General features: G+C 38.2%; 1 protein-coding gene across 12 annotated transcripts in view; it reads right to left on the bottom strand.

The window, feature by feature from the left end:
* The window catches only part of DDX60L (DExD/H-box 60 like), a 148,181-nt gene that overhangs the window by 84,308 nt on the left and 36,898 nt on the right, over positions 1-26,975 (bottom strand). For 10 of the 12 annotated variants that reach the window (XR_002825956.1, XR_002825957.1, XM_023742853.1 and 7 more), the window contains 7 exons: positions 26,640-26,804; positions 20,108-20,266; positions 17,339-17,480; positions 16,247-16,402; positions 4,366-4,471; positions 3,582-3,697; positions 858-1,012 (listed from right to left, as the gene is read on the bottom strand). Coding sequence is in view for 10 of the 12 variants with exons in the window: in XM_023742853.1 (XP_023598621.1) it covers positions 858-1,012; positions 3,582-3,697; positions 4,366-4,471; positions 16,247-16,402; positions 17,339-17,480; positions 20,108-20,266; positions 26,640-26,804 (999 nt within the window). In the remaining 2 variants the exon portion in view is untranslated. The remainder of the gene's footprint in view (positions 1-857; positions 1,013-3,581; positions 3,698-4,365; positions 4,472-16,246; positions 16,403-17,338; positions 17,481-20,107; positions 20,267-26,639; positions 26,805-26,975) is intronic. The other 2 variants (XM_012559227.2, XM_023742862.1) reach the window with 1 other exon arrangement.

The raw sequence follows: 26,975 nt of genomic DNA, 5'->3' as shown, positions 1-26,975 counted from the left end.
AAAAAAAAAAAAAAAAAAAGTTCTGAACGAGAGACTGCACAACAGTCCTAAGAAACCCTGGTGGCATAGTAGTTAAGAGCTTGGCTGCTAACCAGAAGGTCGGCTGTTCAAATCCACCAGCCAGCCCTGGCAAACCCTATGGGACAGTTCTACTCTGTCTTATAGGGTCGCTATGAGTCGGAATTGACTCCATGGCAACGGGTTTGGTTTCCTGTTTTCAAGTATATCCACGGAGCCCTGGTGGTGCAATGGTTAAGAGGTCGGCTGCTAACTAAAAGGTAGACGGTTGGAATCCACCAGCCGCTCCTTGGAAACCCCGAGGGGCAGCTCTTCTCTGTGCCATAGGATCACTGTGAGTCGTAATTAACTCACTGCAACGTTTTTTGGGCTTTTTGTTTGCTTGCTTTTTAAGTACATCCACAAGTACAGCCCAAACAAAACTCCTGACTAGATTAAGGGCATAAATGATTTATAAAATTAAGAACAGTTTTCAAACTGTCAGTATAATAAAGATGATGACTACTTTAGACCTATTTTACCACTTATATGTTAAAAGATTTTCATTGTAATTAACAAATAAACAACTGTTTCTTTTAATTCAACATGTCTAAATCCAAGATCTTAATCCATTCATGCCTTAGATTCATTAGATAAATCTTTCGTTATTATAAAGAAGATAAAAAACTAAATTTTACGTGATTTTCTTAGAATTTCCAATAGCAAGTAAGTAATATAATAGCTCATTTGTATGCAAGCATAAGAAGGAAAAGCATAGAAAACAACACCATAGAGATGTACAAATAGCTAAAAGAAAGTAAAACAATATAAAAAAATTAGGTAAAATGTATAGAACCTACATGTGACGTTTTCTTTCTACTGGACTCTTCCTCTGGATGGGAAGTTTGAGTTACAATGACTTTTGCAGAGACAGATTCTAATGATTTCCCATAAAATCGCTGATAAGCCATTTTCTTCTGCTGGTGATTAACATAATGACTGTCTGTAGATTTTTCTGAAATGGAAACACTTAAAATGTAAAAATACATTTCAAAACATTACTATGTATTGATATGTTCTCCTTACTTCTTTATACCATCCCACCCACATATTCTTTTTATTCATTTTAACTCCACAACAGTAATTTAGTCTGATTACCTTTTCTAATGTGGTCAGGCTATAGCATGCTGGCAAAATAATTCCGTATCTTATTTGAGAAACAGAGAGGACAAAAGGTTCTGTTAATGGCCAGCTCGAGAGTACTTGGGCAACATATCTGTCGTTTGGTAGGAGAAGAGGGTGAAGCAGAGAAAGCAGGTGCAGAGTCAAAGCATGTACTCATCTAGAACAGAGGTCAGCCCATAGGTCAAATCCCACCAACCGCCTGTTTTTTGTTTTTTATAATGGCCTAAGAACTAAGAAAGGTTTTCATATTTTTAAATAGTTATATAAGTATCTACATAATTGCTTTCATTTTGCCTCTTGGTTTGCAAAGCCTAAAATATTTACTAGCTGACCCTTAAAGAAAATGTTTGTGGACTCCTGATCTAGAATATTCTGGATATTTGCCTTCCTGAACCTGAAAACCTCTACTTCTGGCCACAGCCAAATGTCCAGGAGCTTGACAGCCAAGGGAAAAAGCTAATGCTAATTATCTTCCACAATGCATAAATTCAGAGCCCTGGGTGGCGCAGGCATCAAGAGCTCGGCTGCTAACCAAAAGGTCGGCAGTGGGAATCCACCAGCTGCTCCCTGGAGACCCTATGGGGCCATTCTACTCTGTCTTATAAGGTCACTAATAAGTCAGAATTGGCTCAACTGTTTGGTTTTGGTTATGCATAAACTCAAGTGACACAGAAAAAATTCTAGTAATTCTACACGTAAGGAATACTCTTTGCAAATATAAAAGCTAAAAATGAGCTGATTTTCTTTTTCTGTATCTATCTATATGTGGCCTCATATCACACTATTTCTAAGTGCACTACCCAGAATCATGGTAGCTTGTTATATAAGCAGGCTGATTAGTAACTACAATTGACATGCTGCCTTTATTATTTCTAGATTCTTCTGGAAAGTTTTACAAGTCTTGAAAATGATGGGACGTGGAGTTGGAGAAAGAAAGATAAAGAATGAACCAGGAAAAAAAGATGCTTTAATTCATTTTTTTAGGACCCAATCTTAACGGTTTCTTGCCCCTCTATAGTTTCACACCCCCCTGTCCGCCATTACTGACTACAGTTATGTGTTGTTTAAAGTCCATGATACAGTCTGTGAAATAGGACGTTATGGGATTTGGACATTGTGCAAACACCATATTACAAACAGGCAGTCCCTGGATCACGAACAAGTTCCATTCCTAAGTCTGTCTTGAAGTTGAATTTGTACGTAAGTTGGCACAGTTAGGTACAGTTCGTATCTAACGTCAGTTAATCAGACATTTGTGTTAGTATATAGTGTACTTTTCTAGCCATAAAAAATAATAAACACTTTCAGATACAACAAAATGTCTTTAACATAATAATACAGTAATAATAATAATAATGTTTTCATGAGTCTCACAAAGTAGTGCCCATTTGTTAACACAAAGCATTGTCTGTACCTCGAAGGTTTAATACGACAGGCTTTACGGGGGTTGGTTCGTAACTACTGATTGTACGTAAGTCTGACATCCGTAACCCGGGAATGACAGAAAGTACAGGACATACATAAGCCAGTAACATAGGCATTTATCATGACTATCAAGACATATTTACTATAGGTTATGTATGTGCAGTACCATTATACGCCTGACAGAGCAATCGTTTTTATACAAGAGGCATGATATACACACGTTGCAGGTGGGAAGCTGTTGTGTTCGTTACATCCGGTTACATCTGCTATGTCCCGTTCTCCCTTTGAGATTTCTGAACTCTGTTACAACCTTACGGGATCACGGACGTATGTGCAGTCGGACGTTGCCTGACGGGCATTAAGCGGTGCATGACTGTATCTGTGGGCACCGTTATGCTAGTCTGTATCAGCAGGCAATTAAGCAGACAACTTAGCAGCAAGAAAAGAGCTGAAATTTCTAGGAAGTCTATGGTTGTATCAGCAGAGTTGACTCGGAGGAATAGAAACAAAAATAAAAAAACTACCTTCGAGTCAATTCTAACTCATGGTGGCCCCGTGTGTTTCAGAGCAGAACCCTGCTCCCTAGGGATTTCATGGCTCTGATGCCTCTGGATGAGTTCGAACCGTCAACCTTTCGGCTAGTAGTTAAGTGCGTAAACGTTTGTGTCACGCAGGGGCTTGTAAGTGGTAAAGATAGTTGATAATGTTAGGAATCTGACAGACTTGGAAGAGCATCTGCTATTTTTGGTGACAATGCCATGTTCATGAACAAATCTCCATTTAATTGCATGCCAGTCAATATAGTGGGAATCATTTAAACAGCATACTTCCTCAAGTGCTGCTTTAATTATAGATGGATCAATCTCATTCAAAAATACAAGTTTTGTTTGTAATATAGTATCTTTCCCCTGTTCATCAAAGAGCGGAAAAGTCATTCCATGTAAACTATAATTTGTCATGATCACAGAGCTTACCATCAAAGTGACACTTGGTCATGTCATAGTCATCGCTAAGGGTCGTGTGAGTACGCAAGCGAAAACGTACAACAGATTTCTTTGGTTTATCTAGTGAAGTAACAACTGGATCATCACTGTAAAAAAGAAAAAAAATACATTATTTTAAATTTTAAGTCCTTCAAATGCAGGTCAACACACAAATTTCAGCCTATAATAATGTAAACATCTTACAACCCCATTTTCTGGTTCTTTGATATGATATGGGTGGTGGACACCAAGTGGTTTTTAGGAGACATAAGAACCACAAATCACTGCCATTCCCATAAGAGTTCCATCAAGATCAACAACTATTTACTAAATATCACATAGCCAAATAATTATACTCAAAGTTCAAACTATATAGATTTTTATGTGTTGTTCTTGCTGTTATTAACTGTCGTCAAGTAGGCCCCTGACTCATGGCGACCCCATGTGGTACAGAGTAAAGCTGCTCATTAGGGTTTTCTTGGCTATAATCTTTATAGAAGCAGTTTGCCAGGCATTTCTTCCACGGAGCCACTGGGTGGGTGTGAGCCATCAACCTTTAGGTTAGCAGCCGATCCCAAACTGCTTCCTCCACTCAGCCTCCAATGTAGTAATGTTTATGTCATACTGATATATTAGATAATACATTCATTAAATATATATAAAGTCATATGATTATATCTAATTTCCTATATTCAGATACAACATGTTACATAGACATTTTAGTGATCATTCATTTCTCAAGCATTTGTTGAGTTTATAGCACTAAATTAGGCACCTCTTTAGAAAAGGCAAATCCTTCAGCGTGTCTCCAAGAAACATATCAATTATAGCAGATGTCATTGGAATAAAACCCAAATTAGACATGTTTTCCGAGGAGATTTCTGAAATACAAATTAAAATGGAAAGAAGTGTGTAACTATCCTATAAGAATTTCGAACATTATTATTTCACAAACATAATTTTACATTAATTTTATTAATGTTTACTAATCTGGCTTTTCCTAATGAAATATTCCTCATACCAAACATTTTAAAGCAAGACAGAGTGTAAAGAGCCGTACAGATGGGTTGCTAGATAGATGGCAGAAGATTTCCAAATTCTTGTATTATTACTCCCTATGTCACAGTTAATAAACAGCAATTGAAGAAAGAAGAATCACCCACATACAGATCTGCTTGAAAATTAAATGATGAAAACAAATACGAAAAAGGGAAAATGAAATTATTTTATATCCACCACAGAATACTCTTCAGGTCTCTATGAATTGCAGTTTCAAAGTTGCTGTATATGCTTACATGGTATACATGATATGGACTAGTTTATTCAGTCTTGCTCATAATTACAGGTGAAGAAAATTCTAACTTTTTGACAGCTAAAATCAGAATTATACCCCTTCCCATTCCTATATTCTGGACGGTGTTGTTGTTTGCTATCAAGTCAATTCTAACTCATTGCAACCCTATAGGACAGCTAGAACTGCCCCATAGGGTTTCCTAGGCTGTGATCTTCACAGGAGCAGGTCACCAGGACTTTTCTTTCACGGAGCCACTAGTGGGTTCCAGTCTCCGATCTTTTGGTTAGCAGCAAAGCGCTTAACCATTGCACCACCAAGGCTCCTATTCTAGACAATACCCTTCTTTCAATGAATACAATATTTACTTGCATTCCTCTTGCATCTACGACATTTCCTCAGGGATCATTTCCCTCTCCCAGAATTATATCCTATAAAGTATCTTTAGTGAGGGCCCAATGGTGGTTAACTCAGTTCTTGTGTATCTGAAAAACCTATATCAATTCCTCATTCTTAAATTGTGCTTTTTCTGGGTAACTGTCCCACAACGACGATTATTCTGTCTCATAACTTAGAAAACAGACATTGCTCCATTACCTTTCCCTTCTATTGTTGTTGAGAAGTCTGTTCTATCTGTTCTGTCTAGTTGATCTTTTGTTCATTTGTACGTAACTGTTTTTTCTCAATTCTTTGAAGAATTTTGTTTTTGATATCCTGCAGTTACACTATGATGTGTCTAGTTGTGTGTGTATGTGTGCGTGTGTGTGTGTGTGTGTGTGTGTGTCCTATTTGAGATTGACCGTAGGGCTTTGTCTGTGTGAGGGCTGGTTTGCTAGAATGTTACTGCAGAGAATATTTGGCAGGTGCCTAGAGGACACCAAAAAATTGGAAAAGTTAATTTTTTGACTCAGAGTCCCTGATGCCATATTATATTATATAAACCCCAGACTCCTGGAAGAGTAAAGCAACCCTATAGTCTCTAATTCTTCTAGGTTTCCTTTCTGCTTCTGTTGAAGGCAGATTTTTTTTTTTCTGCTTCACACTGTTGCTGAGGTAGTTTTGTGCAAGAATCTAAGCTATTCCTCCTCCCTGGTTCGCCTTGTCCCTGTCCCTACACAAGGCAGTTAAAACTGCCTTGGACACAGAGATCAGCAAACACTTCCGGAGAAGTATAGCTTCCGTTTTGACTTAATCCCTACTCTTCCTTGTATTTTCCTTACTTTTTTTTTACTTTGGTTATGCTTTTAAAAGGATTTTTTAAATATATATTGTCCAAAATTTTTACTAAATATCAGCCAAAGTGTTTATTAATTCAAGATGAATTGTATCAGTTTTTTTTTCTGGCTACGTACAGAGCCATTTGCTGAAAGTGGAAGTCAAATATATAGTTTGTTCTTGATTGTCTAATTTAATTGGAATCTACCTGATTACAAGAGACAAATATCCAAACAGAAATAGAGAAAAATAATGGAAATACGAAAATAGAATGTAAGAGACATATGAGACAGAGTTAAACCATTCAATATCCTTGAATTTGATATCCTAGAAGAAGAGTGAGAGAGAATGGGAGAGTTAATGGTCAAGATCTCCCCAAACTGATTAAAAGAATAAACTTAGAGATCCAACAAGCTCAGTAAACTCCAAGCAGTACAAATACAAAGAAAACCACAATTAGGTACTTTAACAAACAACTGTTTAAAACCAAAGATAAAGAGAAAAGAAAACACAGTACCTCCAAAGGATCAACAATAACACAGAGGGCAGAGTCTTTTCTACCGAAATCATGGGAACCAGAAGACAAGGGAACGATGTCTTTAATATGCCGTAAGAAAAAACTGCCAACCTAGAATTCTCTAACCACAAAAATATCCTTCAAAATCTAAGGTGGAATAAAGACATTTTGGGCAAAGGAAAGTTGAGGGAATTCATTGGTAGCAGACACACATCATAAGGAATATTACAGGAAGTTCTTCAGGCTGAAACAAAAATAATCCCAGTGAATTGAGGGAGTTTCAGGAAAGAATGAAGAACACCAGAGAGGGTAACTATGTGGAAAAATATAAAAGAACATTGACCATTTAAACCAACAATAAAAATGGTATGTTTTAGGTTCATAACAATTATAAAAGTAAAATACATTTAAACAATAAGGGAAAAGATAGGAGGGGAGAAAATAGAGGTAAATGTTGTAAGGTTCTTTCAATGTTCAAGAAATGTCAAGAGTTCTAATTTAACGTGGAATAAGAAATTAATAATGACAATGTATTCTCTGTGGTAATCATCATACAAATAATACAAAAATGTGTAATTGAAAGGCTAATAGAGGATATAAAATGAAAATTTGTCTAATGCAAAAGAGGATAACAAAACACAGAACAGAAAAATAAATAGAAAGCATATAGCAATATGGTAAACTTAAACCCAACTTTATTATTTATTACATTAAATGTAAATAAGCTAAACACTTCATTTAAAAGATAAAAATTGTCTGACAATGTGAAAAAATGAGACCCAACTGTATGCTGTTTACAGACATACACTCTAAATATAAAGATAGATAGGTTGGAAGTTAAAAATTGTAAAAAGATGTACCATGTAAAAGTAACCGAAAGAAAAGTTGGATTAATATATTAATATCAGCCAAAGCGGAGTAGTGGTTAAGAGCTTGGCGGCTAACCAAAATATCAGCAGTTCGAATCCACCAGCTGTTCCTTGGAAACCCTGCGGGGCAGTTCTACTCTGTTCTGTAGGGTCACTATGAGTCGGAATGGACTCAATGGCAACTGGTTTGGTTTTTTTTTTTGGCTTATCAGCCAAAGTAGACTTTAAGGTAAGAAGTGTTTCTATATATACCTAATAGGCAAATGCACAGAGACAAAAGTAGATTACTAGTTGCCAGGGGCTGGGGAAGGAGGGAATAAGGAGTTATTACTTAATGGATACTGAGTGTCTGTTTGAAGTGATGAAAAATTCTGGAAATAGTGGTGATGGCTGTAAAACAGGTAAGTATAATTAACTTCACTAACTGTGCACTTAAAAACGGCTAAAATGGTAAATTTTATGTTATATATACTTCACCACAAAAAAATTAAAAAGAAATATTTCTAAAGATAAATACTGATAATGATCTATAATGATAATGACAAATGGCATATTCAACATGAAGATATAAGGCTATATTCGATTGTACCTGGTAACATAGCTTCAAATTATATAAGACAAAATTTATGAAATAAAAGAATAGACAACTCCACAATCATAGTTGAGCATTTAAACACACTTCTCTTAGTAAATGATATGATAAGCTGACAAAAAAAATCAGAAAGAGTACCAAAATATTTGAACAGCACTATGTCACTATGAGGGCCGTGGTGGCACGGTGGCTCTGCTGCTGACCAAAAAGGTCTGCGGTTGGAATCCATCAGCTGTTCCTTGGAAACCCTGTGCAGCAGTTCTACTCTGTCCTATACGGTCGCTAGGAGTCAGAATCGAGTCGACAGCAGTGGGTTTGGTTTTTGGTTTTATCAAGCAACTTAACTTAAATGACCTCTATAGAATACTGCACAGAACATGTACAGAAACTACATACACGTCCAGTGAACGCGGAACATTTATCAAAATGGACACATGGCTATATCAAAAGATTGAAAATATACAGAGTGCTTCTTCCTACCACAGTGGAATTACACTAAAATTGAATGACAGGTAATAGCTAGAAAAGTTCCCAAATATTTGAAAATAAAGCAACAACCTTTTAAATACAAGATTAATATACGACAATCTATTGTGTTTCTATATATAATAATTCATTGAAAAATAATTTTAAAAATATAATTCAAAATAACATCAAAACTACTAAATACCTAGAAATATAACAAAAAATATATGTGATCTCTGCACCAAAGTAGCCCAAGACGCTGCTGAGAGAAATTAAAGAAAACCTAAATAAATGGGAAGATAGACCATATTCATGAATTGGAAGACTCAGTATTGTTAAGATGTCAATTCTCCCTGTGACGTTAACTTGTCAAGACTAGAGTCCCTAGTTATTCAATCAAACACTAACTAGGTGTTGCTATAAATGAATTTTGTAGATATGATTAAAATCTATAATCTATTTACTTTAAGTAAGGAATATTATCATAGATAATCTAGTGGGCCTGATCCGTTTAGTTGAAAGGCCTTAAGAGCAGAACTGAGACTTCCATGAAGAAAAAGAAACTCTGCCTGTGGACTGCAGCTTCCACCTGTGCCGGAGAGTGCTAACAAGCCCTTCCTTGAGGTGTGCCCTATGGATTCCAGAGTTGCCTAGCTGGCACCACAATGCTGTAAACCAATTACTTGCAATATATGTCTTTGTGTGTGTGTGTAAAAATATACACATATATATATACATATAAAACCCACTGCCATCAAGTGAAATCTGACTCATAGCAACTCTATAGGCAAGAGTAGAACTGCCCCATAGGGTTTCCAAGGAGTGGCTGGTGGATTCGAACTGCTGACCTTTTGGTTAACAGCCAAAAACTTAACCACTGAGCCACCAGGGCACATACACACACACATACACACACACACACACACACACACACACACACACATTCTACTGGTTCTTTTTCACTGTTGGAATCCTGACTGACACAAATTTTGATATTGGAAGTAGTTTTAGAGTAACCGAATCTTAAGGTTAGTTTTCTGAATTGATTCTGGCTTTTCTGGAATTGGTTCTCTGATCTGAAAAGCTTTAAAGACAATAATGACTCTACTTCCAGTGCAAAAGGAGAGCACTTATAGACCAAGTCATAATGTGGCAATCAAGAAATGCAAAATATCACCATTGGATACTCTCAATAAAATGTCTATAAAAATCAAAGTTCTAGGTGACAATGTATTTGATATCTTCGAACATTTTAGTCAAACTAGGGAGAGATTTGCTGGTTGTTCCTAACTACACTGAGAAAGTCAAGAAAGAAAAGGATGAGCTTAGGGCTCCAAATTCCCAGCTCTAGCTATGCATAAATGACCTTAAAGCTTTTATGTCTACCCTTAAATAAACTCTTACCTCCTGTAACCTCAGAGATGACAGTTCTGAAAAGCAAGTTCAGAGTGTCATCCTGTAAGTGCCTTAATTACAACACAAATTGAATTCCCAACCTCACAGGGTGTCTTCTCCTAAAGTGAGGGCATTGACTGGGGAGGAGTGAGATCCTGAAAATTGGTATGGAGACATATGGGAAGATCCCAATGAAGCTGAAGACATCAAATCCCTAAACTTTACTGGGTCTTCTTTGTAGTAGAAGCAGTCCTTCTATCCCTGTTTGAGTAAGTTAACACTGCTTTGCATGAAGAACCGTTAATGACTTCCTCTGAGGTAGTTGCCTTGCAAGAAAACATTGCTAATTCTCTTCAAGACCTTTTTTTAGCCACTCCTCTTTGCTTCTAGACTTATAACTAAAGTCAAGTGCCAGCAAGCTCCAAAGAGTGAGGTACAAAGTGTAACCTATGAGGAGATGACCTACACAACACAAAAACAACAATGACAAAACTGCATAAGTTTTCAAGTTTATACAGACATAAGTCTGGGGAATATGTGTGGGAATTAATATTAAGGACGTAGGATAATGTGGAAGGAACATAAAGTTGGATCAGGCTGAATTTACTGATATGGGCCCACCAAGCAAACGTTATGGACTCAGTGTTTTAGCTTGAGGGGCTAGAAAGGGCTCCAACACTTTGTTTACTTGGTTAACTGGTACATGGGCCAAAAGGTGGTCTACAGTAAATGAAGCTGAAATGCTAGAACTGCTTTGGTATATACTGTAGAGGTAGGTATCCAAAGGCTTGGGGAGATTGGAACGTTGGAGTGATATTGATGTAACATCTGCTCACCCATCCTGGGAGGGAAATGAGGGCACATCTTTCACCATGACTGTGAGAAATAAAATTGTGGGGGGAGAAAAGCTCTGTCAGTCAAAAAGTGTAGTGGGAGTGGCTTTCATCAAATTGTAATCCCTAAATGCAATTAGGAAAATTAGATCCAAGGGTGTCAGAGGGCAAGTGGTGACACTTAATCTCCAAAAACAAGGTGGGCGTGGTCACTGTAATAGACAGCAGAGTCAAAGCAGTAATCAGAATAGTCTGACTCACAGGGACCTATGGCATTGCCTAGTTGACCACAGTATCCCTAGATGTGAAAAAGATGGAAAGTCTATTTAATTCTTACTTGATCTGTATAAAAAGAGTTGTAGGTGGAGTGAACATACGTCTGACTTGAATCATCAAAACAGGGAAGAATGGCCCCCTCAATCAATTTCCAGACTTGAGCTAGTTTAAAGATTCCCCCAAACGCATAGCCGTCGAGTTGATTCTGACTCATAGCAATGCTATAGGACAGAGTAGAACTGCCCTCGAGGGTTTCCAGGGCTGTAATCTTTATAGAAGCGGACGGCCACAGCTTTCTCCTGTGGAGCAGCTGGTGGGTTCAAACCGCTGACCTTTTGGTCAGAAGCCAAGTGCTTAACCACTGCGTGACCAGGGCCCCTGCTTTTACAGACATAGAATCCCTTGAATTATAGGGAGGCCAAGTCTCCTTGAGGAAGGACCCTGCTACACTGACAAAAATGTGTAATATTAATCTTTTTCCCAGCCTTCTTCAAATGAACCTATGGGCTTTTACCAGGATGACTAGTGACTGAGAAAAAGGAAATAATCGGATGTTTCGGCAATTCCTGGACACTAGCTCTGAACCAGCTACCCTGGTGGCACAGTGGTTAAATCGCTCGGCTGCTGACTGAAAAGTCAGCTGTCCAACCCACCAGCCGCTCCACAGGAGAAAGATGTGGCAGTCTGCTTCCGTAAAGATTTACAGCCTTGGAAACCCTATGGGGCAGTTTTACTCTGTCCTATAGGGTTCTTATGAGTTGGAATTGACTCGATGGCAATGGGTCTTTTTTTTTTTCTTTGCAGGTGGGTGGGGAGTTGACTCTGAACAGACACTAATACCAGGAGACCCAAAATGTCACTGTGGTCCACTGGTCAGAGTAGGGGCTTTGGAGATCAGGTGATCAATGGAGTTTTAGCTCAAGTCTATGTTACAGTAGGTCCCTAGGGTGCCCAAACCCATCTGTGGCTATTTCCTCAGTTCTGGAATGCATAATCACATCATACTGGTTCCCTGAGGGTTATTATAGTAGCAAAGGCCAAGTGGAAGCCATTAGAACTGCCCCTACCTAAGAAAACAGTAAACTAAAAACAATACCACATTCCTAGTGGGATTGCAGAGATTAGTGACACCATCAAGGACTTGAAAGATGCAGGGGTGGTGATTCCCATGACATCCCCTTTGAATCACCTATTTGGCCTATGCAAGAAACAATGAATCTTGGAGAATGACAGTGGATTATCATAATAATCCACTTAACCAGGTGGTGACTCCAATTGCAGCTGCTGTTCTAGATGTGGTTTCATTGCTTGAGCAAATTAACACATCCCTGGTACCTGATATGTAGCTGTTGATCTGGCAAATGTTTTTTCTCCATACCTGTTAGTAAAGACCACCAAAAGCATTTTGCTCTCCACTTGCAAGGTCGGCAATGCACATTTACTGCCCTACTTTAGGGATATATCAACTCTCCAGCCCTTCATCATAATTTAGTCTGAGGATTAAATTACAGTCCGTAATTTAAAGGATTTAGTCCAGGGACTAAATTACAGTCCATAATTTAAAGAGACCTTGATCACCTTTCCCTTCCACAAGACATCATACTGGTTCACTACATTGATGACATTATGCTGATCTGACCTAGTAAGGAAGAAGTATCAACAACTCTAGACTTATTGGTAAGACATCTGCATGCTAGAGGGTGGATAATTAACTGGACAAAAATTCACGTGCCTTCCACCTCAGTGAAATTCCTAGGGGTCCAGTGGTGTGGGGCATGCTGAGATAACCCTTCTAAGGTGAAAGATAAGTTGTTGCATCTGGTCCCTCCCACAATTAAAAAAAAAAAGAAAGACAAAACGTCTAGTGTGCCTCTGGATTTTAGAGGCAACATATTCTTCATGTGGGGGTGCCACACTGGTCAGTTTACCAAGCGACCCAAAAAGCTGCTAGTTTGAGTGAGGCCAAGAGCAAGAGAAGGCTCTGCAACAGGTCCACTCTGCTGTGCATGCTGCTCTGCCACTTGAACCATATGATCCTGCAGCTGTGATGGTGCTTAAAGGGGCGGTGGCCAATAGAGATGCTATCTGGAGTCTTTGACAGGCTGCTATAGGTGAATCACAGAATTTAGAATTTTGGAGCAAAGCACTGCCATCCTCTGCAGATAACTATTCTCCATTTGTGAAGCATCTTTTTCCCTGCTACTGGGCCTTAATAGAGACTGAACGCTTAAACATGGGCCACCAAGTTACCATGTGAACTGAGCTACATGTTATGAACTGAGTGTTGTGTGCTTTATCAGTCCATAAAGTTGAGCCTGCAAAGCAGCACTCCATTATAAAGTGGAAATGGTATATGTAAGATCACGCTCAAACAGACCTTGAATGCACAAGTAAGTTACATGAGGAAGTGACCCAAGTACCCATGGTCCCTACTTTTGCCACATTACATTCCCTCTCCTGGCCTTCACCTATGGTCTTACGGGGAGTGTCTTACAACCAGTTGACTGAAGAAAAGAAAACTCGGGCTTGGTTTACAGACGGTTTTGCATGATATGCAGGCACCACCCAAAAGTGGGCAGCTGCAGAACTACAGACCCTTTCTGAGAAATCCTGGAAGGGCAGTGGTAAAACGGCATGGGGGCAGTGTCTGACCTCTTCCAAACCCCACAAAGGTGAAGGAGAACCAAGATCAACAACGCAAGGCTGACTCACGTGAAGCAGAGGCCAGACAAGCCGCCTCTCTCCCCCATCTTTACTAATTCTGACACCAACCATCCCTCACACAGCCCTCTCTTCTTCTCGTTGGGTTCGATAATCAAAAGGTGGACATGGGAAGTGGCTCTACTCACTACTACCGCTAGTGATCTACTAGCAAAATTTTTGCTTCCTGTCCTTGTGACCTTATGCTCTGCTGGTCTAGAGGCCTTACTTCTAAAGAGAAGAATGCTCCCACCAAGAGAAACAACAATGATTCCATTGAACTGTAATTTGAGACTGCTAGCTGGCCATTTGGGGCTCTTTCTCTCTATGAACCAGTAGACACAGAAGGGAGTTACTATACTGGCTAGAGTTACCGGTCCTGATTACTAATGGGAAATTGGGTTGCTACTACACAGTGGAGGTAACCAAGTATGCCTGAAATCAAGATATCCCCTGGGGCCTCCTTAGCACAAATATTTGCTAAGGGCAAAGGAAATATGGAATGGGTAGTGGAAGAAGGTAGCTGTAAATACCAGCTACAACTACTTGACCATGTGCAGAAACAAGGACTGTAATAGATACGAGTATTTCTTCCTTATTGTGTTATGAATATGTTTGCATTTGTTTCTGCACCTTGTCATGTGGTTGGCTTAAGGATAAAGAAGATTCAAGGATAGACCAGTGAAATAGAATAGAGGTTCAGAAATAACTCCTCCCTCACACCATACACACAAAACAATTTAAGATGAATCATGGAGTAAACTATGAAATATTGACAATGTATATTTTTTAAATGGGCAAAAGACTTGATCAGGCACTTCACAGAAGTGGATATCTAAATGGCCAATCTTATATGAAATGCCACTCAATCTCGTCACTCATCAAAGAAACGAAAATTTAAACCACAGTGAGCTGCCATTATGCACCCATCAAAATGGCCAAAATTAAAAAGCTCAACAATAACAAATGTTCACAACTCAAAAATGCCCATGTTGACGGTGGAGTGTAAGCTGGTACAACCACCTTAGAAAACGTTTTGGTAGTAGCGGTCACTCCTAAAACTGCACTTCTATGTATATACTAAAAAAATAAACACATGCTCATATCTACCTAAAAATATGTATAAGAATGTTCATTAATGGTTTTATGCATAACACCCAATAACTGGGAAATGTCCCAAATGGATAAATTAATTGTGGTATATTCATACAAGGGGATACATTGTAGCGATGATAATTTTAAATAAAATACTCATAAATACAACATGCATGAATCTCTCATACATTACGTGAGTGGAGAAAGCCAGATACAAAGGGTATATACTATATGATTTCATTCAAATGAAGCTCAAAATAGGTGTTGAAGTTGGAATAGTGTTTACCTTGAAGAAGTGAGGGGGTACGGATAGGATCGACTGGGAAGTGGCATCAGGGAACTTTCTCAGGTGCTAGAAATGCTCTATATCATTGTGATCATTAAGGTTGTGTGTCAACTTGGCTGGGCCATGATTCTCAGTGGTCTGGCAGTTATGATGTAGTCTGGCAGTCGTATAATGATGTAATCATTTTCGTTATGAGATCTGATATAATGGGATCACCCCATGATGGGATTTGCTGTGAGTAGCCAATCAGTTGAAAGGGAGTTTTCTTGGGGTTGTTGCCTGCATCCAATATAGGTGGACCTTCTGGCAAGGCTCATGGGCTTTGCTCACTCTGGATCCTGCAGCTGGCTCCTGTTCAACTGACCTCGGCTCTTGGGACTTGAGCTAGCACTTGCTGCCGATCTTGGGATTTGTCAGCCTCCTAGGTCTGGATCTTGAGTTCGCCAGCTCCTGCAGCTATGTGAGTCATGAGAAACCTCCAGCCTGACCCACAGGTTTGGGACTTCCTAGCCTCTACAACTTTGTGAGCCATTTCCTTGATATAAATCTCTCTCTATATATACGTATATGCTTCACTGGTTTTGCTTCTCTAGAGAACTCAGCCTAAGACAATCATGTGGTGATTCGATACTGATGATATAGACACAGACATAGACAGAGATATAGATATAGCTCAAAAAGTCAAACTAAACCCGTTGCCGTCGAGTCAATTCTGACTCATAGCAACTCTATACAACAGAGTAGAACTGCCCCCTAGGGTTTCCAAGGAGCAGCTGGTGGATTTGAACTGCCAACCTTCTGGTTAGCAGCTGAGCTCTTAACCACTGTGCCACCAAGCCTCCTAGACATAGATGAAACCAAAACCAAACCCGTTGCCTTCGAGTCAATTCTGACTCATGACTACCCTATACATACACAAAGATATGTAAAAACTCATAGACCTGTGCACTTAAAATTGATTTACTTTACACACTTAAATGTGTATATTTTATAACAATTCAGACGTGAACAAAAATGCATAATAAAAGACAACTATACTTTTAAGAATTGAATTATTAGAGCTTCTAAATAATTTGCAGAGTAAACATGCTTTTATTTCAGTTTAATCTGGTGACTTTTTACCTTGAATTGGTGATGATGTCTTTCCAAGAAAATATCCTGCTGTTGTTCTCAAAGGAAAAGGCTTTCCAACATTAAATTCTTTAACCAGGTGGGACACAGAATTCCACAAGTGTTCATAATCTCTCTTAATGAAATCTCCCAAATTCAAATATATCTCTGCATAAAAATTAAAACTATTAAAGCCTTAAAGGTCATTACTGCCCTCTCCCGCACCCCACACACACAAGCACCATTTTTGGACTAAATTCATACAGCTGCGGAAAGACTGTCAGATAGTAAAACTTAAAGTGTGTCCCACAGTACATCTACATAAAAAGTAGCAATAACAATATAGCAGTGGTTTTTAAAAATCATTTTGTCTTTATATTTAATTACTGAGGGTTACAACTATAGCTCTGTTCCTTATTAAATAACGTCAATGATGAATATATAATTATTCTCTTAAATAACGAAGAGCAATATGCCACATATAAGTTTGCAATTTAAAAACCAGTTTCTTGAGAGGCTACAGAGTTCCTGGAGGGTGAGAATTAAAAAAAGAAGGAAAAAACTAGTAATGGTTGCTAAATTTTGTGTAGTCAGTACATCCCAATGCTTGCCATCAAAGGTAGTTAAATCCCAGAGGCTAAAGAAACTTTAATAATGTGCATTCAGGAAAAATGTTTAGAAAGTGTTTCATTATTCTTTGACTATATAAGCCACTTCAGATAATTTATTCTAGGAAAATCAGTGAAAAAAAGAAAAAATTATATTTGCAAGATGTTTCAAGCAGCTTTGTTTTTAGGAAAAGCATGCTTAAATATTCAAAAATAGTGACAAGATTGTATTAATTGCAGTATTATAAAAAATATCATGAACCCATATAAATGAAAAATACATCTATCAATATTATAACATCAAACTCAATTTTTTTTAAAAATAATATGGAGCGAAGAAAAGGCAAAATATGCAAAAATTATATATATCTACGACGGAAACTGGATGAAACAAAAATGTCACTGTGTTATGTCTTGGAAAATTTTGAAGGCTTTTGTATAATTTTGGTAGATCTCTGACTTAATGATATAATTTTAATGTATATTAAGGTGTTACCTTGAACATTTTCCGTTTCGTAGAAAAAGGCAATATTCTTTAACAAATGCTCATCGTTTAGGTCAGAAAGATGCTTTAGATTCAGATTCCAAGATCCAAATTTGCTTATATTTCTTAGAATAAAGTATTCACACCATTTTTTCTGAAAATTGAAAATTAACATTATTAGCAAGGAGTCATATAATGATTTCATAACCTTTGTAACTTCCCCATAAGGTATGTCAATAGGGATATTTCTGGGTAGCCTGATAAAGTTGTTAAAATCAAAAAGATTAGAGATGAACCAAAATCAAAACCAACTCCAAGAAAAGAGTTGTCTACAGTATCCTCTTTATATCTTCTACTCATGTTAAACATTCCAATGTGGACTCTGCATCCCACCACTCTACCAAATAATAATAACCAACCATGACTCCTATGTCATTAAATTCAGTACACGTTTTCTATCCTCAGCTTCCTTAAACTATCTGCAGAATTTGACATGTAAACCATTTCCTCTTTTTTTAAAAAACTCAATATATTTGACCTCCATGATAACACATTCTGCTAATTTTCTACCATTTATCATAGTAACTTCTTTTTAGTGTCTTCTTCCAATTCTTACACCCCCACCTGACCATTAAATTTTGGAATATCTCAGGACCCTGAACCAAGACCTCCTCTCTTTTTATTCTACAACGTATAACTGGCATAGTGTCTAGTACCATCCCTAGGCTAAAGAGTCCCAAATCCTTATTTCCAGCCCAAAGCACACTTACACTGCCTTCTAGATAGATCCTTTTGGATTTCTCATGGCTGCCTCATACTGTTCCCAAAACTCATTTCCACCTCAAAATGTTCTTCCAATGGCAACATCCACACAATTGGTCAAACAATAATATGGAAGTCACCTTTCCCACTTCCCTTTCCCTTATGCCAATTACTTAACCTTGTCAGGTCCACAGCCTAAATAACTCTTGCATTTTCCACTTCTACTCATCCCTATTGCCACCAGCTTCACCCACGTTACTATCATCACTTACGTAAATAATCATTTCAACGGTTTCCTCATCTTTACCCTCGTATGTCTAGAACGCACTCTATGCACTGCAACCAGAAGAACTTTTTAAACAAAAAATGTCACTCCCAGCTTGAAACTCGTCAGTAATTTCTCATTATATTTATGATTTCCTAAATCCTTAACAACCACAAATAGTGATAAACAGTGTTTCTCCTACCCACCTCTCCAGTTTTGTCATCGTTTCTCTTCTCTAGTCACACTGAACATCATCTCCGATCCTTGTGATCTTAGGACATTCACACATGCTGCTTTGTCTCTTGAAAACCTTTGCTTCCTCTCTTCCCCTAGCTAACTCCTACTTGTCTACAGGCCTTGGGTTACTTCACTTCTCTTCAGTTCTTCAGAGAACCCATCTGTTCCACATTGAGTAAATCTGGACTAACATTAGTTTCTAAAGCATCCTCTACTTCCCTCTGGGTACTATTTTCACACTTGGAATTATTTTATTAGTTATTGTAGCGACATCAGAATTCCTTGCAAACTAAAGCTCCATGGAAGGAGTAGGGTGGGGAAATGTGTGTGTATTTTTTTCTCCACTCTACCTGTGGGTCAGCACAGTGAATACGCATTGAGGAAACATGTGTGGACTGGCTTCCTGACAGATTGGTTATAAAAGGTCTTTGCTGACAATTTGACAATATGTATCAAGATTCTCAAAATTTTCCATGCCTTTGGACAGTAATCCCACTTCAGGGAATCTATCAAGTTGCTAACCAATACTATGAAAAAAAAAGTGAAAAGAACTTTAAAATAAAAGAATATATAATATATAGGAGTGCAGTCATATAAGAAACAAGCACAACAAATCTATACCCTAAAAAAAAGCATGAAGAAATTAAACCAAAGTATTAACAGTTTACAGTACTGATTTGAGTGGTGAGGCTATGAGTACATAGTATGTATTTTTCTACACTTTTCAACTTTTCTTTCAAATGTTTTTATAATAAACAGAAAAAAATAAAGTCATAAATTGGCTTCCTCAGTTTCTCTAAGAACAGAATTGTATGGATTGAACAAAGCATGTATTGAGATCCTGGCCCCTATACCTGTAAATAGGGTCGCTGTGAGTTGGAATTGACTCTACGGGAACAGGTTTGTTTTTCTTTTTATACCTATAAGTATGATCCTGTCTGAAAACAGAGTTTTTGTTGTTATGTTAACAAGGTCAGACCCAAGTTGGGTGGGTTCTAAATCTAATCACTTCTGAGTTATAAAAAGAGCAGAATGGACCCAGACACACACAAGGAGAAGAGGAAGACAGCCCACAGAGACAGATGTATCTACAAGGACTGCTGGCAGCTCCTTGAAGCTGAAATAGGCAAGGAAGGAACTCCCCCTAGAACCATGCCCTGAATTCACGTTTCTAGCTTCCTGAACTGTGAGAAAACAACGTTCTGTTCTTTAAAGCCACTCATTGGTAGTATTTGTGTTACCGCAGCACTCCGTAACTAAACCAAGAATAGAACATCAACCAAGTAATTTTCTACGGTTGATGAAACAAAAACATGGTCTTGTCAGAGAGTCAGGGAAGGAAAAATGGGAAAGTTCTCGTGTCTTCTGAGAACAGATAGATCTTGATATTCTTTAATATAGATAATTTATTACAGCTCATTAGACCTGATGCTATTCCAAAGTAAATCTGCTTTTAATGGTGATCATGATTTTCATCTCTCATGTTGAAACAATAAACTAGTATAAAGTCTGTTTACCATTTTTAAGAAAGTCTGAATATTCTGAATCCAATGGGAAGTGATGACTCGGGTCTGAGCTCTTTGAGATAGAGGTAAGCGGAGCAGAAAAGCTATGCTGAGGCAGTGTAGTCTACACAGATCTTCCACCTCCTGCAGCGCTGAGCAATCAGTGTCCACCTGCATGAAATAAGGAAAGCAAGTCAGAGAACACCAGGCTATGGAATTGTGTATAAATGTCAGCACCACACAAGTGACCAGCCATGTTTTGTTGTGGAAGAGTCACACATGATCAGACTCTTCAGTCTACATTTTTGAAAAAGTCCTCTTCATACACAAACTCAATTGCATCTTTATAGAGGGAGATGGCAGAGGGAAGGGAAACTCCTGGTTTACCAGCAGTTCACATAAGCATTTTTCAGAATATTCAGATAAGCCTAACTTGAAATGAGTTGAGAAAACAGATAAGGAAAGCTGTTGTGTCCGCAGAAAAGGTGGTCATTGACCCAGACACCTTTGCACTGATACTCAAAACCAAACCAAATCTGTTGGCGTTGAGTCAATTCCGACTCATAGGGACCCTATGAGGACAGAGTAGAACTGCCTCCATAGGGCTTCCAAGTGGCAGCAGGTGGGTTTGAACTGCTGACCTTTTGGTTAGTAGCCAAGCTCTAACCACTACTCCACTAGGACTCCAATTGAGTCCCACAAAAATGCTCTACCAGTTCAGAGTATCAAGAGTAATAACAACAAAACCATAGCATATTCACTTATCTGAAAAACACGTTGAAGAGCAATGGTAGAAGGAAATAATCATATTTAGCTTCTTGTGGCAGAGATTTCAGAGCTATTTTCAAATATGTGAAGGGTTGGTAATGCACCTTCTATTCAGCCACCACCCATCTGTCAGTGGAGGCTCGCATGTTGTTACGATGGCAAACAGTTTTCAGCAGAGCTTCCAAAATGAGACAGACTAGGAAGGAAGACCTGGCAATCTATTTCTAAAAATCAGCCCATGGAAAGCATATGGATCATAATGACACAATCTGCAACTGATCATGGGGGATGATGGCTCCAGACTAGGCAGTGTTTTGTTCTGTTGTGCTTGGGGTCACCATGGGTTGGGGGCCAACAGGACATTGGCTAACAACAACAATAGTACATGGAAAAGAGATAAGACTTAATTTGGGTATTGTCATGGATTGAATTGTGTCCCCTCAAAATATCTGTCAAAATGGCTAGGCTATGATTCCCAGTATTGTGTGATTGTCCACCATTTTGTCATCTGATGTGATTTTCCTATGTGTTGTAAATCCTATCTCTATGATGTTAAGGCGGTAGGATTAGAGGCTGTTATGTTAATGAGGCAGGACTCAATCTACAAGATTAGATTGTGTCTTAAGCCAATCTCTTTTGAGATATAAAAGACAGAAGCAATCAGAGAGACATGGAGACCTCATAACATAAAGAAGCAAAAGCCAGGAGAATAGCATTTCTTTTGGACCTGCGGTCCCTGCACTGAGAAGCTTCTTGACCAGGGAAGATTGATAACAAGGACTTCCCCAGAGTTAACAGAGAGAGAAAGCCTTCCCCTGGAGCTGGCACCCTGAGTTTGAACTTCTAGCTTCCGACACTGTGAGAGAATAAATTTCTCTTTGTTAAAGTCATCCACTTGTAGTATTTCTGTTACAGCAGCACTAGATAACTAAGGTATCTCCACAGGGCCAAACTGGGAATAATGAATAGAAGTTTCAGCGGGATTGATTTGGGTTCAATATATTCATTTTTTTCTAATTAAAACTATTAAAAATTTCATGTACTTGGTCTCAGGGAACAACTAGCTCAATTGTCATAACATAGTTTTATAAAGAAAATGTTCTACTTTCTACTTTGGTGAGTAGTGTCTGGGATCTTAAAACCTTGTAAATGGCCATCTAATATACTCCACTGGTCTCACCCCATTGGGAGCAAGGGAGAATGAAGAAAACCAAAGACACAAGGGAAAGATTAGTCCAAAGGAATAATGGTCAACATCTACCACAGCCTCTACCAGACTAAGTGCTATACAACTAGATGGTGCCAGGATACCACCACCAACTGCTCTGACAGGGATCACAAAGAGAGCCAGAGAAAAATGTAGAACAAAATTCTAACTCACAAAAGAAGACCAGACTTACTGGCCTGACAGAGACTGAAGAAACCCCGAGAGTATGGCCCCCGGACACCCTTGTAGCTCAGTAATGAAGTCACTCCTGAGGGTCACCCTTTAGCCAAAGATTAGACAGGCCTATAAAGCAAAACAAGACTAAAGGGGCACACCAGCCCAGGGACAAGGACTAGAAGGCAGCAGGGGACAGGAGAGCTGGTAATGGGGAACCCAAGTTCGAGAAGGGTAGTGTTGACAGGCTGCGGGGTTGGTAACCAATGTCAAAAACAATATATGTATTAACTGTTTAATAAGAATCTAGTCTATTCTGTAAACCTTCAACTAAAGTATAATAATAATAATTTTAAAAAAGTAATCATGGCAAAAAATTTTTTAAAAAATAATGTACTGTCATATGATAATGTTTCTCCGAAGACATTTAAGCCGATATTGGAGGAGAATCGAATGAGATAGTGGGCTCTGTCCGTCTCTGATACTGTGTGAGAAAGAGGCAAATTAATCAAATATAAGCTTTGTCAAGAAAGCACATTTCATATCCAGAACCCTAAGTTGCATGCTGTTCACACTTGCATGACAGATCCAACTCAGAGCACTTCTTCCACAGACCATCAAAATCAGTACATTAAGATAATCATAATATTTAATTATGTTCTTAAAAATCAGGGAATCATGCTGAATAGAGTCCCATTACTAGGTAAAGGGTTTTTGGGGGTTTTTCTTTTTACATTTTTTTTTTAAATTGTGCTTTAGGTGAAAGTTTACAGTGCATATTAGTTTCTCATTCAAAAATTTATACACAGATTGTTTTGTGACATCGGTTGCAATCCCTGCAATGTGTCAGCACTCTCCCCCTTTTCACCCCTGGTTCCTTGTGTCCATTCATCCAGTTTTCCTGTCTCTTCCTGCATTCTTATCTTTGCTTTTGGGCAGGTATTGCTCATTTGGTCTTATACACTTGATTGAACTAAGAAGCATGTTCCTCACTTGTGTTATTGCTTGCTATATAGGCCTGTCTAATCTTGGCTGAAAGGTGGACTTTGAGGGTGGCTTCAGTTTTGAGTTTGCAGGCTATCTGGGAGCCATAGTCTTGGAGGTTCATCCAGTCTCTGTCAGACTCTGTAAGTCTGGTCTTTTTTGTGAATTTGAATTTTGTTCTACATTTTTCTCCTGCTGTGTCTGGGACTCTCTATTGTGATCCCTGTCAGAGTGGTCAGTGATGATAACCAGGCACCATCTAGTTATTCTGGCTTAGACTGGTGGAGGCTGTGGTTCATGTGGTCCATTATTCCTTTGGACTAATATTTTCCTTGTGTCTTTGGTTTTCTTCATTCTCCCTTGCTCCAGACGGGATGAAACCAGTGGAGTATCTTAGATGTCCTTTGTCCAGTTTAATTGCATTGTTTGTCTTTTTGTTGTTGAGGTGTTGAAGTATTTTATAGAGTTTAGAGATTAGACCCCCATTGGATATGTGGTAGCCAAAATTTTTTTCCCAGTCTGTAAGTTCTCTTTTTACTCTTTTGGTGAAGTCTTTTGATGAGCATAAGTGTTTAATTTTTAGAAGAAACCAGTTATCTAGTTTATCTTCTGTTGTTTGTGCATTGTTACTTATGGTTTATAGTCTATTTATGCCATGTATCAGGGCCCCTAGCACTGTCTCTATTTTTTCTTCCATGATCTTTATCCTTTTAGGTTTTATATTTAGGTCTTTGATCCATTTTGAGTTGTATGGTTTGAGGTATGGGTCCTGTTTCATTTTTTTGCAGATGGACATCCAGTTTTGCCAGCATTGTTTGTTAAAAAGACTATCTTTCCCCTGTTTAAATGGATTTTGGTCTTTTGTAAAAAATCGGCCAACCATAGGTGGATGGATTTATATCTGTGTTCTCGATTCTGTTCAATAGGTCTATGTGTCTGTCATTGTACCAATACCAGTCTGTTTTGACTACCATGAATGTATAGTAGGTTCTGAGATCAGGTGGTGTGAGGCCTCCTACTTTGTTCTTTTTCTTCAATAATCCTTTGCTTATCCCAGACCTCTTTCCTTTCCATATTAAGTGGGTGATTAGTTTTTCCATCTTTCCAGTTTCGATGCCCTTTATTTCTTTTTCTTGCCCTGTTGCTCCAGCTAGGACTTCCAGCACAATGTTAAATAGGAATGGTGATGAAGGGCATCCTTGTCTTGTTCATGTTCTCAAGGGGAATGTTTTCAGCCTGTCTCCATTAAGAATAATGTTGGCTGTTGGTTTTGTATAGTTGCCCTTTGTTATGTTCAGGAATTTCCCTTCTATTCCTGTTTTATTGAGAATTTTTCTCAGGAATTGGTGACGGACTTTATCAAATGCTTTTTCTGTGTTAATTGAGATGATCATGTGATTCTTTTCTTTTATTCTATTTATGTGGTGAATTACATTGATTGATTTTCTACTGTTGAACCATCCTTGCATACCTGGTATGAATCTCACTTGGTCCTGATGTATTATTTTTTTGATATGATGCTTAATTCTATTGGTTAAAAGTTTGTTGAGAATTTTTGCATCTATATTCATGAGAGACATTGGTCTGTAATTTTCTTTTTTTGTGGTGTCTTTGCCTGGCTTTGGTAGCAGGGATATGCTGGCTTCATAGAATGAATTCAGGAGTATTCCTTCCTTTTCTATGTTCTGAAATATTTTGAGCAGTGCTGGTTTGGTTTGGTGTGAGTCTTCTCCGAATGTTTGTGTTAGTTTAGGTAGGTAGTGTGTTTCTAGAAATTTGTCCATTTCCTCTTGGTTCTCAAATTTGTTGGAGTACAATTTTTCATAGTATTCTGTTATGATCCTTCTTATGTCAGTTGTGTCTGTTGTAATGTCCCCCATCTCATTTCTTCTTTGGATTATTTGCTTCCTATCGTATTTTTCTTTTGTTAGTTTGGCAGTGGTTTGTCAATTTTGTTAATCTTTGCAGATCAAACCATTGTGATACATAGGGTTTTCATTGGCTTATTTTTGGAAGTAGATTAGCAGGTTCTTCTTCCTAGTCTGTCTTAATCTGGAAGCTCTGCTAAAGCCTGCTTAGTATCATAGCAACACACAAGCTACCACTAACCTACGGGTAGTGACTGCACACGAGTTGCACTGGCCGAGCATTGAAGCAGGTCTCCCACATGCAACATGAGAATTCTACAATTGAACTATCAATGCCGCCACCACATATCAGTCACTCAGTAAATTTTAGCTGAATAAGTAAATAAATATACATTATCATTCTCGGTAAAATTAAAGTCAGAGAGGGCAAAACTAAATACAGGAAAGAATAAAGAAGGAAGAATCACCAAAAGTTCACAGCTCATTGCAGTTGTCCTGTTTGCTACTCTGCACTCTCTATGGTATGTCCCAATAGTTAACAGCATTTTTATTTTTTATTTTTCTTGAGTAACTAGAAGGATGGTGCTTTGTTGGGATGGGGAAAAGGGAGGAAGAAGCAAGTCTGAGGGATTTAGTTCCAGATATGTTAAATGTGAGATGTCTACTACACGTCCAAGTGGAAGGTTGAGTAGGCAGGTGGATATGTGAGCCTGGAGTTCCTCTAGCAATTCCAAAGAAAAATTAAAATTACCTTCCAAGGAATTTGTGATCAGTTTTGGTAACTACTATGTCTATTTCTTCTCTCTCTCCAAGGTGCATAACATAGTACCAAGCACAAATACTCAGTAAATACATGCTGATAGATACTAAAAACTACAATCCTCTCCCATAGAATACTAATTCCTTGAGTCCTGTGCAGTTACATTTATTTTTTTAGAAGTTGGTTATTTAGCTTAGAATACAGCAATATCCAGACGGCATACAAAATTCTGTGTGTGTGTGTGTGTGTGTGTGTGTGTGTGTGTGTGCGTGCATAGTGGAACTAGGCCAACCATCCTTGTAAAAACCCAAGCTGCCTTTTGCCAGGTAATTTTAGGTATGCCACTGACGTCCGAGCATCAGTGACACAAATTGGTAGAAGAGAGCAATAATGCCTATACTGAAAATGTGTTGGAAGGTTAAATGACATCAGGTACTTAAAAATCTCAAAACAGAGGTACGTAGTAGGCTTCCCCCAAAATTTAGTTCATTTCTTCTTCTTCCTTTCTCTAATGATTAGAAGAATTAGGCTGAATGAGTGTTAGGTGAAACAGCAGATAAAACTTCCTGTGCATTATTTTCTAAGACAAATACTAAGTTATATAATGCACTGTTTTCTTATAAACACATTCTAATATTTCCTTTTTTGGATAATTAATATATATAAATTAGGTGGGGGGGGGGGGGACTAAATGCCAAATGAGGAAAATGGTAGTCAGAAGCCAAGAGTTATTTCAAAAGTGAAAACCCAGATTTTGCCCAAATGAAGTCCTACCCACCATACCTGACGAACACTAGTTTCCTGATCGGAGGCTCTCTTCTTTTTGTTTTCTAAGAAGCAATGGTACCTTCCCAAGGACAATGAACATAAAGTAACACAGAGAACACTCCGGATATCAGAGCCTTGTGGCCAGAGTTGCCTGAGCAGAAAGATAGTCTCATGTGCCTGCTGGAGAAGAACATTTTTCAACTGTCAAATTATTTAGAAATATGTTTCTCACTCAGAAATATTACTGCTGGAAGAAACCATACAGGAAAAAAAAAAGTATAGCTCTAACGACATAGAACTGTAAATATTTATGTTTAAAAATTTAAAATCATTTTAATGACAAAAAATTGA

This window comes from Trichechus manatus, unplaced genomic scaffold, assembly GCF_000243295.1.
Source record: "Trichechus manatus latirostris isolate Lorelei unplaced genomic scaffold, TriManLat1.0 scaffold00220, whole genome shotgun sequence".
In the NCBI taxonomy this organism is placed as follows: domain Eukaryota; kingdom Metazoa; phylum Chordata; class Mammalia; order Sirenia; family Trichechidae; genus Trichechus; species Trichechus manatus.
Note: the sequence above shows the minus strand (reverse complement) of the source record. Positions and strands in the feature narration are given on the sequence as shown.